We start from the raw sequence: 20,607 nt of genomic DNA, 5'->3' as shown, positions 1-20,607 counted from the left end.
AAGTAACATTACTTTTTAGCAATGTTTGTTTCTAACGGTTTTTCGTTAGATATGTTTTTAAGCTAACTTTTCTTCTTAGCAATGTTCGTACCTGACGGCGTGTTCCGTTAGATGTGTTTTAAAACTAACATTCCTTTTTAGCAATGTTTGTGCCTAACGGTTTTCGTTAGATGTGTTTTAAAACTAATATTCCTTTTTAGCAATGTTCATTCCTAACGGTATAACACTCCTTTTTAGCTGTGTTTGTTCCTAAAGGTTTTTCCGTTAGATGTCTTTATTTTCAAAAGGAAAGAGGAAATATTATGTCCACGTGCAGAAGAGGAGCAAGAGTTGGCGTAGAGGTCAAATCAAAGGATGGTGTGGTGTAATGGGATAGTCGCAAGATGTGATGTGATTGATAAGCTGTAAGTACCAACTTACCAATACCATTTCAGACATACGAATTCCATCGGACGGATTGTGTTGATTTATAAATCAACAAAATAAATAAACGGTAAACTACCTTTATCAATATGCATCCGGGGAAAGTATGAAAACTTCCACTAGGTAGGGTAGCGTACCGACGTACCTATTCTACCGCCATTATGGAAGTCTAACGCACGGCTTATAACCCAAGAGTGAAGTGTGCAGTTTGTCCTATTAGGATACGGTACGTATGTATAATAATACCTTTGTGGTTTTCTTAAACTATGATTTCAGGAAAACGCTATGCTGTTACTGTGTAGATAAACAGTGAGTCTGTGTAATAAACGGTGAAGGATGAACATCGTCTATTCAGCCTGATACGCAGTTTATTTGATGCTAGCGGCGTCTGGAAAATTTTTCGGCAGCAATACGATCGCAACTCTGCTCCGCAGATCGATCTGAGATTTCGCCTTATGCTAAATACCTACAGTGGAAAACTCAAACTGGCTACTCGGCAAGCTAGATGGCAGTGTAACCAAAACGCAGCAGCATAATCCTGTAGCGAGGGTAAGTTCTCTTGGAGCAAATAGGGAAAAACCAGGAGCTAGAACCTTTTCTCCCTCATCCCACCGGGATAGGAGAAAACTCAAACACTCAAGGAGTCTCATATTGAGCCAGGCAACGCCGCTCATTTTTATTTACGTCGAGAGGTCTTAGTAGGGCATTGGTCCAAACCCTCTTGTTATCCCTCATCCCACTGGGATAGGAGATTACCCAAAGAGAATCGGACTCAAATCATTACATTTCGAGCCGAGCAACCTCGCTCATTTTTATTTACGTCGAGAGGTCTTAGGGCATCGCTCTAAACCCTCATGTTATCCCTCATCCCACTGGGATAGGAGATTACCCAAAGAGAACCGGACTCAAATCACTACATTTCGAGCCGAGCAACCTCGCTCATTTTTATTTACGTCGAGAGATCTTACGGCATCGCTCTAAACTCTCATGTCATCCCTCATCCCTCTGGGTAAGGAGATTACCCAAAAAGAATCGGACTCAAATCATTACATTTCGAGCCGAGCAACCTCGCTCATTTTTATTTACATCGAGAGGTCTTAGGGCATCGCTCTAAACCCTCATGTTATCCCTCATCCCACTGGGATAGGAGATTACCCAAAGAGAACCGGACTCAAATCACTACATTTCGAGCCGAGCAACCTCGCTCATTTTTATTTACGTCGAGAGATCTTACGGCATCGCTCTAAACTCTCATGTTGTCCCTCATCCCTCTGGGATAGGAGATTACCCAAGGAGAATCGGACTCAAATCATTACATTTCGAGCCAAGCAACCTCGCTCGTTTGTATTTGCGGTTCAAAGACATGAGGGCATCGTCCTAAATCCTCATAATTTTGAAGAGTTATAGAACCCAAACGCCTTATTCCACGGCAAACGAAAATAAGTAAAGTTACCGAGTAGACATGCATGGCTTCGCCCTAAATCCGCATAACTATAAAAGGTTCTGAAATTCTATTTTGCACGGCAAAATTAAAGTGATGTTGCCGGGAGGACATAAGGGCATCGCCCCAAATCCTCATAATTTTCAAGGGTTATGGAACCCTAATTAAAATGCTTTATTTCATGACAAAAGTAAGCTTTTTAAGACCTGCCATGGGTAAAAGGTGGAGACAGAGATCATGAGATTACGCAAAAATTACTCGATTCGTGTCAGTTTGGCTTATTTCATTACTGCCGAGATGATATAAGGGCATTGCCCTAAACCTTCAGAATCTTGAAGGATGTTAATTAATCGGGGCCGCAGCTATGCGCCCTGAATTTTTGGTACCGAACAGTTAACGCCTGGAGAAATTAAATATACTTAAGCCTTTGTGCAGCCTCTGCATAGTAAAGTTACAACTATTGACTTGATAGTCTTTTAAATAAGGTATACATTCATAGACGCTTGGCGGGTACCACAAAGTACTGAATACTAAAATAAGTATTTTTCTGCTATACATACCTATAGTACACCGACAGACTCATGCAAATGTTCTGACGGCAATTGATTCGCACAGAAAGAGTCGCGACATTCGCGCCCTTACCTATTGGACGACTTCATTCTGGGGTAACTCAGGACCCATCCTTGCTTCGGGGTCAGATATAACCCATGCCCCTATTGTAATAAAAGCATACAAGTCTGGATAATAAACACAATGAAGTCGGTCCTTACCTATACATATAAAATAAATAAACAAAATAAAACAGTCTTACAAACTAGTAACAGTAAAAGGTGAACTCCATAAATACAAAATGGCCTAACCGAGTCTCGGTTACCAAAAACATGCAGATCAAGTCACGTAACGTTACAAATCCTAAAGCATTGGCTCTTCTCATGTTATAACACTACAATTCATGATTTGCGTGAGGCAAAGAGCATTTTAACCGCCAACTTGAGGCGCTCATGGCACCCAATACCAAATACTTATGATTCACACTGTATTAAACCGCGTAGGTTTACATACTACAATTTGTTATTTTCTCATTGATACGAGCCATTACATTCGTTGGAGAAAAGATTGCATACCAAAAGTCACACAAGTCTTCAGTCTCTTAACTGAACGTCTTGTCTACTTTATTTTAAGTAAATAAATATAATTTATTATTAATGTCATATGACACCATGTCATATTGTTAATTCGACCTTTTGTGCACCTCTGTGGTTCAATAAAAATTGTCGTATGAATATGAACGACTTTTACGAGGAGTTAAAGGGAATAAATCAAAACCTTCAGTCCAAGAAAGTAATTTAACTCTGATTTTTCCAATTATCACTGTGACCTTAGGGTCACACAGAAGTACATAAACATGGTTGGAATTAATTTTGGATAATTGTGCCGCACTCTTAAGCTCTTTGCTTGGGGCCGAAAGTCCTTCGCCTACCTACATAGTACAATTTACAAAATTCGTATTTGATGTGATTTAAATCCATCAATTATTATACTGTAACGAAGGTAGTCACAAGCAAAATGTTGTGGCACACACAACTGTTTACGAGTTAACTTGTTTTAAGTACAACAGCCTCGTGAAATATTCTAATACCTACCCGACTCGCTAAGTCAATAAAGTAATTTGTCTCTGCTGACTATTGTCACAAAAATTAGTACTTACCTACCTACCTACTGGCAACTTAGGTATGTACACTTCAATGAATCATGAGTGACATTGGCGATGATATAAAACTTAGTGTTACACAAACATCATTACATATTAATATTTTTACATAAATATTATTACATCGTGCAAATGAGCGATCGTCCAACGGCATTCAGGGTGATGAAAATAAATCATTCGAAATTAAATCCGATGCCCACCCTAAGGGCCTTGATGAAACCTGATAAGGTTTAGATCGGCTACGAAACTATCATTTAATTCTAGCTGTGCTTGCGACTTCGTCTGCATAACTTTTCCCGCTTTCGCAACATTCTTATTGATGCTCCACTACTATTGGTGGTAGAATGATGTTATTATGATTTTATAGAATTCGTGGTTAAAGGACTCCAACACAAAGATAATTTTTGTGTTGATGCAAACAAACTCTTGTTCAGCCCTATAACATTATTATCATAATTCTAATTACAATAATACATAATTACATATTAAGATTGCTCTGAATTAAGCTGGTTGACTAACCGTCAATAAGCTGATCTAGCTGACAAGTTATCACTGTTAGCCCTAAAGATAATGGTCGCACAGTCTTACCACAGCACCGACGTTGGTAAACCGCAAAGATTACTAAGTTTGTACTAGGAAAGTCTGTATTATTATAAATTTTATCAATTCCGACTCAAACTTCGCTATCCCTAGCGAACAGCGATAACGCGGAATACTCAGGCAATACAAAAGTATCGTACCTATACATAGCCGGCTAGCTATTGTCACATATTCATTACACCGTCCACCTAGGCTACGGTCCTGTAAAGGTTTATAAATATTAAAATCTGAGCTGATACCTAAATGTGGGAAATGTTGGAGATCATCAAACGCCCGCTATCGGCAAGCGACCTTAACTGTACCAGTGAATATTCTTATCCATACCTAATAATTATTCACTCCTACCGAAGCTTATTAAATTCATCCAACGGTCTGATACTGTGAGTGAAGGTGGACGTAGCTTTTGCGCCTTTTACATGACGTAAAGTAACCGATAGTTCATTATTACATAGTAGTTAATAAACGATGCATTAAATGTGAATTTACGGAGATGCAGATGCAGGTTGCGTTCTGTAAAATATTATAATGTACCTACACACAGTACATTACCACTCAGTAGACAGATAAGCGTGTCCACCTAAATATTCAACAATCATTTAGGTTCTAATTCATAACATTTCTCACTGATCAATGTCTTATTCTTCAATTGATCACATTGGCGATTACACAGCGCCACCAGGAGATAATAGACACGTCTCTCATTATAAAGGCTTCGAATAACGGTACAGTACTGTTTAATAGCGACGTTTTACCTGAAAATAAAACGTTTATTAAACATACTTACCTTATTCGAAGCCTACTTTTTAAATCTACCTGGTGTCATAAAACACAATGGCGAGAATATCGAAACCTAGTTTCGAGCTACCGTTGGTGGCGCTAGTGTCGTTAATTGAGGCGTGCTTAGGCGGTGGGGGACCGGAGCGGAAGTCACGTGGGCAGATTATACGTCAAAACTAGTACTCAAACAGGAAAAGACAGACACTACTCTCATTATAAAGGCTTCGAATAAGGTAAGTATGTTTAATAAACGTTTTATTTTCAGGTAAAACGTCGCTATTTTTTTTACCCTACCAGCGTTTCAAGACAAAAATTGGTCAAGTGCATGAATACATGGATCAGTGTGTGTTTTATTGTTATAAAAGTAAGTACGGTTCCTTGTGATCGGTATGAGTGCACCACATACACGGACCATGGTTTTAACTCTTAAGAGTACATCACAGGATATGTATTAAAAACAATGCTACTTTATACTTCTTCTACTGCTACTTTATTCTAATTAATTATTTGTTACTTGTGCTGTTAATTACAATTATTATTCTCAATCCGTAAATAATTTCTTCTTTCTACCGTGTTCTGTCCTCGTAAAATCATCGTAACCGATTGTTGTAATCGGATTACATGAACATCACTCGACCATGTATGTCCATTTGGACATATCGGAATGGCACGCTTTGACGATCAACTTGCTGTATCTACTCTAATCCATATCTGTGGACAGACAAGACCACTTAGACCACAGAACACTGTCAAAGTATCAACTATGTCAAACATGATTCAAACAAATGAATGATCATTAATTGAATAATAATTCGAATCGATTGCTAATTTTAATTAATTCACAAAATTGTGAAAATACTTTATTTGAACTGGAAGTAATGGAAATAATATTAAGTTAAAACAAAAAGTTAAACTAAACCCTTACAGTAAAACCTATAATCAAATGGAAATATTTTTTTAAAGATAATAAATACAAACTGAGTTTGGTTCAAGTAAACTCATTCGTTTAGTATTCGAATTTTTTATCCATCATCATCATCATCATTTCAGCCATAGGACGTCCACTGCTGAACATAGGCCATTTTTAATTAAATACCACAACCACATGCAACACACAACAAGTCAACAACAGAACACAAAACACCGCGCGAGATACCTACAATTATTGTTAAAGCAACTGAGCGGACCAAGTAAAAGTACGTCACATGGGGTTACGTGTAGAGATGGGTTTCCACCCGGGTAAAAACCCACATCGATGGCTCCTACGTATACTGGCGTAAGTGAAAAAAGTAAATTTTACAGGAGAGCCATTTTAGTGGCCAGAACCATATTTTTGGGTCATATCTTCTGACCTACTAAAACGAATTTAATGAAATTTTACATTTAGCCTTAACATGTAATGCTTTTGCTACTGCTGTTATCAATTTTTATATTTTTCTTATATATTTTGAGATTTTACGCATTGCCCTTTTACGTCGGCATATTTCTATAATTTCATGTATATTGTTCAACGTAAAGAGACTTAAATGACAACGTAAATATAATATTTTGAGCGATTACTCTCTTTATTTATGCATGTAATTATTTTAATTGTTATCATGTGCTATATCAATAATAAATCAGTTAGAAAAAGTCGTTTAATGTACCGTTTTACGTTTTAACGCAAATACGCCCATATACTGTGCTCGAGATTTAGTTAGGTCTTTTAACATAATGTGTCATATTTTAAAAAAATATAAATAACTTGAAAAAATCGAATTGCCTAAGGCGGGAATTGAACCCACGATGCCTTAGGCAGTTCGATTTTTTCAAGTTATTTATAATTTTCAAATTAGTTTGAGATGCGACTCTTAACGCTAAAAATTAAATAACTATATAATGTGTCATAATTTATAAATAAAACAATTTGCTAAATATTTTCATGGCTTTATTTAAGATTTGGATTATAAAAAATATATGTTTATGTAAGCAACTACTCGTATAGATTGACGAATCGTATGATTGGGCTTTATACGTGGCGTAGTTTTGCACATACGCCTATTTGCCTAAAATTTTATTTTGTATCTAATGGAAAAAAATTTTTTTTTTCTTACTGATGTTATAGATTAGAGCAAAGTGAAATCATTGCTTAAATAATTGGAAAAAGACGTAAGCGGCAGTTTCGCCCTTATACGTAGGAGCCATCGACATGAGGGTAAAAACCCAATAAAAACCCGTTTCATTCCACCCGTGGGTGTTTACACCGGGTGAAAACAAATAATTTTATAATTATTTCAATTGGTATCTTTTCTTCATTTTTATTGAATTTTTCTTATTTAAGTTTATTGATTAATAAGTAACACTAATATGCATTTATATCGTGGCCAAATCGTAAAATTGATCACGTTATGACGATGTGACCAATTATTTTATAAAATGGTGTTATTTCAAGAAGAAATTTAGTAGGAACACAATAATTTGTGATCATGGCAAGGACATGGAGGGGGGGGGGGGGGATGCCAAAGATGCCAAACTCTCTTTGATGACATTACGGTATAAAGTTACAAATAACAACACCAACTACAAAGTATTTCTGCTTAAAAACTTGAAATCGAACCGCCCTTCCGCCACTGTAACGCATTGTAACGTTTTTCAAGACCTCCTCTCTCCCCAGATTGCATTACGTAACACTAGAACGCCCCCTGAACAGCAACAAATACCACTTCTCACTTTAAAAAAACGCTATTTTTGTTTTCACCCACCAGAATGGGTGATAATGGGTAAAAACCGGGTTTTTACCCAAATCACCCAGTTTTAACCCAATCGGGTGAAATGGGTTTTTACCCACTACCCATCTCTAGTCACGTGACTGTTGGCACTGTTGCACGTTAGTGGGACTCTATATTTATGCGAACTTTGAATGCTAATAAAATCATAATTTACCTACTTTGTATTTTTGAATGAATTATAAACAAATGTATTTGTATAATGTAAAAGCTTAGTTAAGCTTTGTTACAGTTGTAAGTGTTGTAACAAAGCTTTCAAGTGATTTTGCACATGCACACCAAGTAACATTCTCCATTACTATATTGATTCTTCAATTAAAATTCGATCATTCGAGTTACATCACTAATCACAGATGACATCTGTCAGTTCTGTCAAAGTTGTCAAATTTTCGGCGCGCTTCCGCGCATTGCTCGCTGATCAAAAAGTTTTGTTTGTTTGTGTATTTATTGGAAAAATAACTTATCTGCTCACATTATTACATTAAAACACAATTGACACACAGTACTCGTGATACATAAATATGGGAGACTTGCAAAAGATCCGCCTGGAGGTAAACAATGCTTTCAAACTCAGCGGATTTACAATTCGCCGTGAAGCGAGTACTTTTGTGGCTGAACAGGTTTCTACATTGCAACCATCTGAAAGGCAGAAGATGATAGACAAATTGACCGCGCACCTTATGCACCAGTGTTTATCAGTGCCAGTTTTAGAGAAAGAGCACCTAGAAACTGCTTTTAAAGAGTGCTCTTCACTGGGCTTGGAAGAAGCAGAGACTGTTTTGAATGTCATAGATGCCTTTAGCATACCGAAATTACACTACGACAATGAGAGAAAGCGGTTTAACAAAGATGTGAATTTGAGTAATAACCTTTATCCGGAACCTAAATGGAAGGCCCAGTATCTGATAGATAGATACACTTTGATTTGGCAGAGAACTATCAGAAACAAACTGTTTGCACAAGAAGTGTTGCCCACTGGAGTTGAAGAAAAGCAGTTCCAGCTACGAAAAATTGAGGTATTATTGAGTTCTTCTAGTAGAGTTGATGAGGTTATAGTGTTGGGGCTTTTAACGCAACTAACTGAAGGAAAATTCTATCTTGAAGACCCTACTGGCAGTGTAGAGCTAGACATGTCTGAAACGAGGTATCATTCTGGTTTGTTTACAGAAAACAGTTTCGTTTTAGCCGAAGGATTCTACGATGATAAAGTTTTACATGTCATGGGCCTGGTATTACCACCTTCAGAGAGCCGAGCTACGTCGTTGCCTTATTTCGGCAGTTTGAACACATTTGGAGGAAAATCCAAGTCTTTGTTAAAGAATTCTCAAAGTTTGCTGAAGATTGAACAGGAAAATGAAGACGGTATGATTGTGTTCCTCTCAGACGTGTGGTTCGACAATTTGAAGGTTATGGCGAAGTTGAAAACCCTATTTTCAGGCTATAATGATTTTCCACCGATAGCGTTTGTCTTTTTAGGCGAATTTCTGTCATGTCCGTATGGATACGAACACAGTGTGCAGCTCAAAGCAGCTCTAACCAATTTAGGTGAGATGATCTTCCAATTTTCAAAGCTCAAAGAATCGTGCAAGTTTATCTTCGTACCAGGAAGAGGAGATCCTGTAGCCCCTAACATTTTACCAAGACCTGCCATTCCAGACTCAATTACAAAAGACATAAGGGACAAATTGGGTGATGCAGTGATATTCACGTCAAATCCTTGTCGAATACAGTACTGTACTCAAGAGATAGTCTTAATAAGGCAAGATCTAGTCACAAAGATGTGCAGGAACTCCATACACTTTCCAGAGTCTGGGGACATACCAGATCACTTGACGAAGACCCTTCTCAGTCAGTGTACACTTTCACCTTTATCTCTCGGAGTCCAGCCCGTATTTTGGAAGCACGCAGATGCTCTGAGTTTGTATCCGATGCCCGATTTAGTTGTAGTTGCCGATCATTTCCAACCATACACAAGATCATACCAAGACTGCCATGTTGTCAATCCTGGCTCTTTCCCACGGACTGAGTACTCGTTCAAAGTATACATTCCGGCTTCGAGAACTGTCGAAGATTCCCAAATACCTAAAGAAGATACATGAAAGACAAAACTGTGTATCAAGTTATTTATTTTTTAAAGTACATTTTATATTTACAAGAAGTGATAAATTAAGTGTGACTTAAGTCAGGGTCAGTTAAGTGTCTTACGCTACTTAAATTAATTAAAGAACAACATTTTAATGTAAATATTTCAAAAATAGCATACCACAAAATAATACAACACAACCATTGATACAACTATACTTTGTTGATCGAATAAAATATTTTTAAAGATGTTTCTGTGTTTTATGTAACAAATTGAGCCTCACACTAAATAAGTGCTTACCTAAGTAACACTTACATAGTAAAACTCAAAATACAATTTAATAACTGTTTCAAAATTAATCTTTAGGAATGTTTCAAATTACTTAACTACTTACATTCAATTACAATATTCAAAATCTCTTTTTAACTGTGTAATTCATTTCAACTTACAATACATAATTTAACTTAATAATAATATTTACAAAAGTTCTACACCTGTTTTAGAGAAAATACTATGCAAACTAGTTGCTATTTTAGCTACTTTCCGTCTTATAAGTAGGTAATATTTATTAAATACATTAACAATAGATTTCTAAAAACTTGAAAAATCAAACTGCCTAAGGTGGGAATCGAACCCAAGACCTTTCATTCTAATTACTATGATACTTTTTTTAGTTAAGTAGGTATCTAAACTTTTCTCATAATTTTTTTATTGTTTAAAAAATATCATAAAAATTTGTGAACAATATTTTAGAGGACGGCTTGTCTAATACTTTGTAGAATTCCTTGTTTTACTCGTAATTTACTCAAAATACAGGTGTATTACGCAGCCATGTTTTTTTGTTAGTCTTGTCTTCAAGCGCCCATGATGGAGTTGTATGCCTCTCCTATCGGCGCGAGCGCAACCAGACAGATCATTGCTACGGCCAGCAGCAATACTATTGGTGCGTAGATGCTGAGGAGAAGTCTTCGGAAGCTGGAGAACTGTGGACAAAAAGGATGGTTAATTTACTTACGAGTTATTATGAATCTGAACTCACTTTTGCGGGTAGTTTCAGTTTACGAGCCCTAGTCTACGGCAGGGGTTAAAAATCTGGGGCTAGACAACCTCACTTCCTTATTTTATTACCAAAACCCTTACGAATTAATAATTCTTAGAGCTGGAGTCATGATGAAGAAGTGTCATCTTTTAGTTGTTCCAAATTGTTACTTTAGCATTATAATTATCTGTGCTTTAGCCTTCTTTTTCAAAAAGTCACTTGGTTCATTGGTTGGTCCCTTGGTCTATAGAGCATTGGTCCCCAAACTTATTTATATCGTCGAAAGGCTTTCGATCATACAAAAAAATCCGCGCCCCCCTCCTCCAGTCAAGATTATTTATTGGTCGTATCGAACAGTCTGGAATGTAGGTTCTCTCAGCGGTCGCAGGTTTTTTATACTTAAGTACACAGATGGCCCCCGCTACCCTTTAAAGGTCTGCGCCTCCCCTATGGTCACCAATGGTCTAGCTAGAGCAGTCTTTCCCAAAGTGGGCGATAACGCCCCCTTGTGGGCGCTGCAGGCTTAAAGGGGGGCGGTAAGAGACCCAGAAAAAACACCGGGACGTGTGTAGAGTCTTGAGAGGCGTCATTTACTAGGAGGACTCTTAGACACCGACTGAGCACTCGACACTCGACTACAAATGGGGGCGCTAAAAATAATTTATTCTCAAAGTGGGCAGTAGACAAAATAAGTTTCGGAACCGCTGAGCTAGAGGGTCAACTCTTGTACATAAAATATGCTGCCGCACTAAGCGCGACCAGAGGGACCCGTTTTTAGTGGGATTAGGCCTTGCTCTTCTGACAAGGAGAGCTTCAGATAAGTCGTTTCCCAATATTGGATTCGAAGCTCCATAGGTTACATAACCTGTTAGAAACCCCTGACAGCGGTATACACAATTATTGGACATGCTTTTGTAAAAAAGTGTCAAGCTTACCGGAGCATCAGTGCTCCTGTCGACCTGTGTGACTTGGCGCGGCTGGCCCATCATGTCCTTCATGGGGAAGGAGTTCACCCGTCCGTTGCTGATTCGCCCGTCTGACACACACACCGTCAGCTGGAATACAGCAGATTATGAGTAGGGAGGAAGACATGACAAGTAAATAATATGTACCTACTTAGGTAGTCTTTAGTAGGTAGATACCTAAATACATAAATACGAGCACAAGTGGCAGTGGCGTAGCTAGGTAACCAAGGGGCAAATAAAAAAATGGGGCCCCACTTCTACAACTCACAGAAAGAATTTAGGGGAATTCCCTAGTTATAACTTTCGAATTTCTCTCTATTTATTTTGAAAATGGGAGAAATTTTCAAAGTTCAGTTCAATGAGGGCTATCGTTTTTATACTTAACAGTTGGCACCCCTGGCGATTGACAGGACCTTACTCTACAGTGGCGCCATCTTGATGAGTGCAATTGCGATAGTCCTCCTACCACTTTAGCGCTCACCAGTTGGTGCCACTGTCTTCGCTACTAGCAAGTGACAGGACCTTACTCTACAGTGGCGTTAACTGGTGAGCGCTAAAACGATAGCCCTCATTGAGATTTTCCGGTAACGATTCGGGGGCCCCTTGAGCTTGGGGGCCCCGGGGCACCGCCCAGCCTAGCCCCTTAGTAGCTACGCCCCTGACAAGAGGAAAGCCCCCTGTTTTTTATGAAAGGCCCCTGTGAAGAAAGAAGAAGAAAGACCCGTTTACCCGTGGTTGCAGTGGGTCGATTGATCCATTACACCGGACAGCCTAACTATATGGGTGCCCATGAATGTTACTTTTTCCAGGGGACTCCGAAATCGCTGTAAAAACCAAGCTATGCCTACATAGCTGGTGTAAATCCCAACTTTTTTACATTAAACTCACCGACAAAACTATGTGCATGACGACATGGAAGGCCACGAAGGCGGCCAGGATGAACACGCTCCACGAAGGCAGCTCGGCCTTCTGCAGGTACACCGCCAGGAAGATTGTTGCGACTGGAAAATAATAGTAAATAAACACACAATAACACTGATAAATCAGTTTTATAGTTAAGTAAAGTCCGGTCGCCGAGCACATAGAATTTCGTCCAATCACCCCAACCAAGCTACCCATCCTTATCGCTCGCATACCTACTCACTGCGGTTTCTAAGATACTTACTTCCTAAAATGTGAGCAGCGTTTCCTAAAAACCAGTGGAGCCAGTTGAAGATCGGCCTCTTCTTAGTGCCAGGGTGCGGCCTGAAGTATGCACCTGTTAAAACAAAATCACGTGAGTAAGTAAGTAGTTACATGCCTACATGTACCTACCTACTCGTAAATCTAAGTCAAAGCATGGGAACCCTCTAAAAAGATTGTCCATCCCTGGCTCAGAAGCATCATGGGCATAACTACTTAAGGCTGGGTTGCACCATCTTACTTTAACATTGACAAACGTCAAAAATCTGTCAAACTCTATACAAAAAGCACCGGTTATCGTAATAGTTACGGTCAAAGTTAGGTGGTGCAACTCACCTTAAGGCTGGGTTGTACCATGATACCATCTTACTTTGACTTAACAAACGTAAAAAATCTGTCAAACTCCATACGAAATACACCGGTTAACGTTATAGGTACGGTCAAAGTTAGGTGGTGCAACTCAGCCTAAGGAAGTTAGATAATTAAATAACTAAGTAGGTACTTATTACCATTTCCATCCGTACGTTTCATACGTGTGGATTAGCAATAAAGAATTGAGTTGAATTGAATCCCTGCCTACCTATCAAAATGAATGACGTCACCATTAGTCCGTTTCCATTATAAGTCCGGTCGCTGAGCACGTAGTATTTTGTCCATTGACCCAAGCTACCCATCCTTATCGCTCGCGCGTAATTATGTTGCTGTTGCGCTCGCACACTCACTGTGGGCGCCCGTCGCACAGTCGCGACAGCAATATAATTACGCGCGAGAGATAAGGATGGGTAGCTTGGGGTCAATGGACAAAATACTACGTGCTCAGAGACCGGGCTTTAGTTATTTGGTTAAACTCACCAATCGGCTGTATGAAGCACAGTATGACAGTGACCAGGCCGGTGATCGCGTGAGGGTTGTCTCCAGTCGTGGCGAAGCCGCCCACCTCTACTAGGATCAGGATGAAGCCGACGACTGTTAGCAGCCACGTCAGCACCATGAGGATTCGGTGGTACTGGAACATGAAATACACAGGTTAAGTATAATAATAATAATCATCAGCTCAGGCTAAAAAATAGCTTTTTTTTGAAGCCACGATAGCCGAACGATGAAGGGGTCGGACTTGCCGACTCCGGCACTCCGGCGGACTTGTGATCCGGGGAACGCGGGTTCGGTCCCCGCCGCCGAGTAATCTTAGTACGAGGGGCTAACGGGAGTATTTAGTATTTTGTGAAATAACAAATTTATAAAAGTGGAAAGGCTGGAAGTGGAAAGTTCTTCCACTCATTCTCAGCACCAGATGATACGTACGTATGTCGTGTCGAAGTGGTGGTAAAGTGAGCTTTTTTGGAACGTGTTTGTGTCCTATAAATATATCTGACTAGCGTAGACTTAGCAAATGAAACACACGACTTTACGCAGTCTTAACCAAGCGGGCACTTTTTCTGCAACTCTTGTTATTGATTCAGCGAACGATACAACTCTGCCCATTGCTACATAAGTAGATATAAGTCAGCAATAATTACACTTAAGTAAGTGAGGGATTGGTAACTTAAGCTATAAGGTAAACGGCTACTAGTTCGTGATAGTACGTAAGTTCGTAAGTTTTTTTTCTAGCTCAAATAATAAGCAAATGGAATATAATTTATAAAAATTCTTCATTACTACAAAATCTATATTATTTAAGCTATCTAAAAAACCAAGTACCAACATTGTGGCGCCAAAAATGAGAGCAATACGAAGCTTCAAACTCTCAGAGAGCCAAAAACATCTTTGCGGCTTGTAAAGGTTGCTCTCACCGTAAGGTTAGCGCTCCAACTTCTTAAGCTTATAAAAAGGCGAAGGAACGTCCATTTAAATAAAACTTGTAATGGTGGTTTCATGTGTTCCTTGACAATTGATTTGGCTTAGAAAAAAGTTATATGAAAACGTAGAATTCCTTTAAAATTGCGATTAATTGACTCACGAAATAGCGTACATATTATTTTTCGGGTGTCCCCTATTTCGTGACACTACCGATTCAAGGATATTATGGATAACATTTTGATGCTTGGTTTTTAAATAATTATTTATGATAATTTAAATGTAAGTTATGAAACAAATAATGCATTTATTTAAGTTTCTCATGACCTAAATTCGGTATATGTTTCGTTCACTAGAATTTATATGACACGAGTTTGAAGTTCACATAAATGACCAATTTTAAGATAAATTAGCATAAGTAGTACCAGCATAATTTTGGTTTTATTTCGATTTGTTTTATTTATCTTTCTTTATTTGTATTGTACATGGGATAGATAATAGTTAATTGACACATTTTGACAATAATCTATGAATTTAACTTGGGGAATTTGGAATAATCTGTATCACGAAACAAGGAACCGTATTATTGTTACTTTTTTCCAAGTTCGTGATAATAAATGTATGGTGTTAGGTACTTTTATGAGACATACCATCAAAGAAATCGACGTGTTTTTTAGTTTTTAATACATACCTACCTAAGAAATTAATTAATTACTTACTTTTTATTATGAGTCATTGGCGTATCTGGGGTTATTTTCAGTGGGGGGGGCTACCCTCACTTGAAACAGCTCCAGGGGTGGGATTATAAGGAGAAGGGGGGGGGGGGGGGGTAATCCCCCCCTCCTCCCCATAATCCCACCCCTGGCATCTAATGGCTTGTGTAAATATTTTCACATACTTATCGTTACAAATAACAAATCAAAATTTTATGGGTACGAAGGGGGGGGGAGGGTAAGTCCCCCCACATTTCTAATGGTTATATAAATATTTTCACATATCGCTAGAAATAACAAATCAAAATTTTATAGGTACGAAGGGGGGAGGGGATAAGTTTCCCCCCACCCCCCCCCTACATTTCTAATGGTTATATAAATATTTTCACATATTGTTCGAATTAACAAATCAAAATATTATACGTAGGTACGTACCTAGCTAGACTCACATTATTTCTTATTAATATTTCAGGTAAGTAATATCGTCAATTTCATATAATTATTTTATTCTAAATTTATATTATCGTTTTTAAATTTATTAAACCCTTAATCATTATTAAAATATCCTAACTGGATGCATAAAACCTTATCCCGAAATAGGGGACATGAGTTCACGAACTTAGAAACAGAGCAAAATTTTGTCACGAAACAGGATCCAAACAAGAGGTCCGCAGAACAATTAATATAAAAAAAAAGTTCAAACTGTATAACTATAAATTATATATCGTCGGCTGATTGCAAGAAGTCATTAACTACAAAAAGTCATTAAGTGTCCATACTAGCATGGCGATATTGGCCGCGACTTATACTATATTATGCAAAAATCGCTAAATGGATATCTGCCGTACTTTGGAAGATTTATTTTTGTAAAACTTGATAAATCCAGTTTCGTCAATTTTTATAGCATTAAAATAATTATTGTCCATTAATGATTTTGTGTCGTAACATAGTCGATACACACTTAGTTTTTACTAACTGCCAGAACTTAATAAAGATTTATAATGACTTTTTGTGTAAAAAAACTTTGGAACTAAATAGTGATAAAATCTGAGTTATGTCTACAAACTGTTTTCGAGAGTCATCACGAACCGTCTCGCGCGTAGGTTCGATGACTTCCAGCCTCCCGAACAAGCCGGATTCCGAAAAGGTTATAGTACCATAGACCACATCCATACGCTGCGACAGGTTATACAGAAGACTGAGGAGTATAACTTGCCACTATGCTTGGCGTTCGTGGACTATGAGAAGGCCTTCGATTGAGACTTGGGCAGTGTTACAATCTCTCAAGCGGTGCCGTATTGACTATCGGTATATCGAGGTGCTGAAGTGCTTGTACAAAAACGCCACCATGTCGGTCCGAGTACAGGAGCAGAGCACGAAGGCGATTCCACTGCAGCGAGGCGTTAGGCAGGGAGATGTTATATCTCCGAAACTGTTCACCGCTGCATTGGAAGACGCTTTCAAACTCCTGGAATGGAAAGGATTCGGCATAAACATTAATGGCGAGTACATCACTCACCTTCGGTTTGCCAACGATATTGTGGTCATGGCAGAATCGTTGGAAGATCTTGGCACAATGCTCGAAGACCTTAATCGAGTTTCCCAACAGGTAGGCCTGAGGATGAACATGGACAAAACGAAGCTTATGTCGAATGTCCATGTTGCGCCCTACCCAGTTTCAGTTGGGAGCTCAACTCTCGAGATTGTTGACAAGTATGTCTACCTCGGACAAACGATCCAGCTAGGTAGGTCCAATTTTGAGAATCCAACTCGGCTGGGCAGCGTTCGGGAAACTACGTAACATATTTTCGTCCAAAATACCGCAGTGCCTGAAGACGAAAGTCTACAACCAATGTGTGTTACCAGTGATAACTTATGGCTCTGAAACGTGGCCTCTCACTATAGGCCTTATACAGAAGCTGAAAGTTGCACAGCGTGATAAGGAGAGGGCTATGGCTATGCTTGGTGTTTCTTTGCGAGATCGAATCAGAAATGAGGGAATCCGTAAACGAACTAAAGTCGCTGACATAGCCCGACGTATTAGAAAGCTGAAGTGGCAATGGACAGGGCATATAGTACGCAGAACTGACGGCCGATGGGGCATCAAGGTTCTGGAATGGAGGCCGCGTACCGGAAAACGCAGCATGGGACGTCCACCTACAAGGTGGACCGACGACATCGTAAAGGTAGCAGAGAAGCGCTGGATGCAGGCCGCTACCAATCGATCAACGTGGAAAGCATTAGGGGAGGCCTATGTTCAGCAGTGGACGTCCTATGGCTGAAATGATGATTATGATTGTTTATTATATTATTTTAAACGTAATTTAACTTGATTTAACATGTATCACGGTAATCCGATAAAGTAAAAAGTATTTACTTTTTGGTTTGTTATAGTTGGCCGTCAGTCAAAAGACATTAACTTCATATTTTGATTTTTTTTAAATACTGTGTACGTTATTTTGAAATGCCAGTAACTAAAAATGATTACTAAGACTTATTTTTATGTATCGGCATTTTCATTGCTTCGCTACCTATTATATTTTTTTTTAATGGCTTTTTGTCTCTCCAAACTTCATTAAGCTATTTCTCGAAATCATGTTTCTGCTAGTTAATTACTTCTTGCAATCAACCGACGATATTAACTTACTGTCAAAAGACCAAAGTTTAGCATACAAAAGCTTTCATACTGATATCATGCTTGGTTATTTTTAAATAAAATGTTAAAGTCGTAAGAGCCTTAATATACCGAAGTAGGGGGCACTTACCTTATTTGGTGCTTCAGGTGCTACTTTTTGTATGGTTCACGGTCAAGTCATGCTTCAATGATCCGATCATCGAATGGTTTTCTTGTGGATTGTATTGACCTTTTACGAGGTTTTTGTTAGCATTACGCATTTAGCAAATTTTAATAAGATCTTAGTAAGAAGGTACTTACAGCAAACCAAATGTCCTTGCCGCCTAACTGTCTGCCAACCCAAACTTGTCTGAAGTATCTGAAAACAAAGGAAACGCTTTTTATTAACATTCTAAACAGTGATAAAAAGCCAATGATTGGCTTTTTCTGTTGATGTGCCTATAAATATATGAGCCTTATCTACAACACTACAATCGTTTCAGCCAAATGACGTCCACTGCTGGACAAAGGTATCCCCCAAGGCTTTCCATAATTAACGGTCCTGCTCTGTCCGCATCCAGGTTCTTCCCGCGACCTTCACCAGATCGTCGGTCCACCTAGTAGGTCTTCCTTAGCTATGTCGGTCACTTTGGTTCTCCTGCGGATCTCCTCATTTCTGATTCGATCACGCAGGGGAACAGGTAACACAACAATAGCCATGATTTACTTACTAAGTCCCTGGTTTGGTAAATGAGGTTTTATGTAAGGTGTAGCTTTAGTTTCCAAAAGAAATGTGGAATGGAATATAAGATGCTAGATGCTTGATTTTCCGTTGTTGGGCTTCATCATTTCAGCCACAAGACGTCCACTGCTAAATATAGGCCGCCCCTAATGATTTCCAGGTTTACCGGTTGATAGCATTCAGCGCCTTCCTGCTACTTTTCTGAGGTCGTCGGTCCACCTTGTGGGTGGACGTCCCACTCTGCGTTTTCCGGTACATTACCTCCACTCTAAACCTTGTTTCCCCATCGGGCGCCAGTTCTGTGTAACTACCATAGTACGGCCACATATGACCTGCCCATTGCCGCCTCAGCTAATCCATTCTGGAGCTTACCTCGCAAGCAATATTCCAATAGACGATGTTCCCAGCCAGGCCAGCAACATGAAGGATCCATGCAACTTCACGAGGAGTTTGGAGGAACCAGCTGCAGTTCCCACCGTAGCTAAAGCCAGAGAATCCCCGGTAGCACCGAAAGCGATAGAGTGGAAGCCTACTCGGTCAGCCTCTGAAAATAGGTAGGTAGTTTTTTAAAGTAAATTGTGCTGGATGCAGGCCGTTAAAGTCCAGTCGCCGAGCAGATAGAATTTCGTTCAATGACCCCAAGCTACCCATCCTTATCGCTCGTGCGTAATTATGCTGCTATCGCGACTGTACGACGGGCGGCCGCGACAGTCCCAAGTAACATTTTACTCCATTTAAGAGTTCACATTTAGTTCCAATGTGTACTTAAAGCATTAGTACAGTTCACTCGTGATGTATAAGCTGTATTATTGCAATTAATTACACCTATACCTGTCTAAGGGACTTATAGGAGTGTAGACTAGTGTAGAGTTATACTTTTATACGATTGTTGGTGTTATAATACTCTAACAACTATCCTTTAGTCAGCCATCTGACTAAGAGCATTATAGGAGGGTAGAGATACGGCAACCGCTGTTTAACGGCCTACTTGTACGATGTTATAGAGCTAGCATTTTAATAGAACACACGTGGTCATTTATAAAGCCAAAGGCTGTTATGTTTACTTGTTTTAGACTGTTATACAGCTAGTAGCTGTAGTAGGACTTGTTTGTGATAATTAAAATAACCTTTTTTTACTATCTGTACAAAAGTGTTTCAATGGTTCGCATGTACACTGTAGGCTGTTAAAAGGACTATATGTGTTGTCCATTAACATCAATAGCAGTTTATTTGTCCACAAGTACTACTCTTATTTGCTTTAAGCTGAACACGAATGTGAATGTGATATTCTATTACACATTTCCCCAAGCCTGTTTTTAGTTGTTCATGGTGGTTCTGTACATGATGCAGAGGAAAATTTTATGCCTGAACCTGAAATTTCCCTTCAAAATATACCAGATATCAGAGTGTGATGATTGCAGTTCTTGTGATAGTGAATACCATTTTGATTTGGACAATTATTTAACCTTTCGCAAAAAAAAATAAGAACATGGGCTATTGAAAATCGTATTCCTCATTCCGCTTTGAATAAATTGTCAAGCATAATAAACGAATTTAAACCGGGAACACTACCGTCTGATGCTTTAGGTATTCATACTTGACTATTAGTACCTGGGCTAGGCGATTTAACGGACATTAATAATTTTTATTGCGGATCTCTAAAATTTCAGTATTTGAAAGAATTAAAGATACACAATTGACCTGAACTAGGTACATCTTAAATCTGTACATAAGTTCACATTAGAATAAATTTATAGA

General features: G+C 38.9%; 2 protein-coding genes across 2 annotated transcripts in view; one reads left to right on the top strand and one right to left on the bottom strand.

Moving 5' to 3' along the window:
* The first annotated feature begins 8,118 nt into the window (after nt 1-8,118).
* LOC135083465 (DNA polymerase epsilon subunit 2) lies at nt 8,119-10,050 on the top strand. The gene has a single exon (XM_063978205.1). The coding sequence runs from the start codon at nt 8,239-8,241 to the stop codon at nt 9,814-9,816; it is 1,578 nt and encodes a 525-aa protein (XP_063834275.1). The 5' UTR covers nt 8,119-8,238; the 3' UTR covers nt 9,817-10,050.
* The window catches only part of LOC135083464 (putative ferric-chelate reductase 1 homolog), a 53,966-nt gene continuing 43,185 nt past the window's right edge, over nt 9,827-20,607 (bottom strand). Inside the window, exons 7-13 of the mRNA XM_063978204.1 lie at nt 19,222-19,393; nt 18,429-18,486; nt 13,839-13,992; nt 12,970-13,062; nt 12,693-12,805; nt 11,775-11,894; nt 9,827-10,783 (exon numbers count right to left, since the gene is read on the bottom strand). Coding sequence (XP_063834274.1) covers nt 10,655-10,783; nt 11,775-11,894; nt 12,693-12,805; nt 12,970-13,062; nt 13,839-13,992; nt 18,429-18,486; nt 19,222-19,393 — 839 coding nt within the window. The 3' untranslated portion in view covers nt 9,827-10,654. The remainder of the gene's footprint in view (nt 10,784-11,774; nt 11,895-12,692; nt 12,806-12,969; nt 13,063-13,838; nt 13,993-18,428; nt 18,487-19,221; nt 19,394-20,607) is intronic.

Source organism: Ostrinia nubilalis, chromosome 23 (genome assembly GCF_963855985.1).
Source record: "Ostrinia nubilalis chromosome 23, ilOstNubi1.1, whole genome shotgun sequence".
NCBI lineage: Eukaryota > Metazoa > Arthropoda > Insecta > Lepidoptera > Crambidae > Ostrinia > Ostrinia nubilalis.
Note: the sequence above shows the minus strand (reverse complement) of the source record. Positions and strands in the feature narration are given on the sequence as shown.

Coding starts and splice junctions, on each gene's coding strand:
- LOC135083465 (XM_063978205.1), top strand. CDS start 8,239: ATGGGAGACTTGCAAAAGATCCGCCTGGAGGTAAACAATGCTTTCAAA.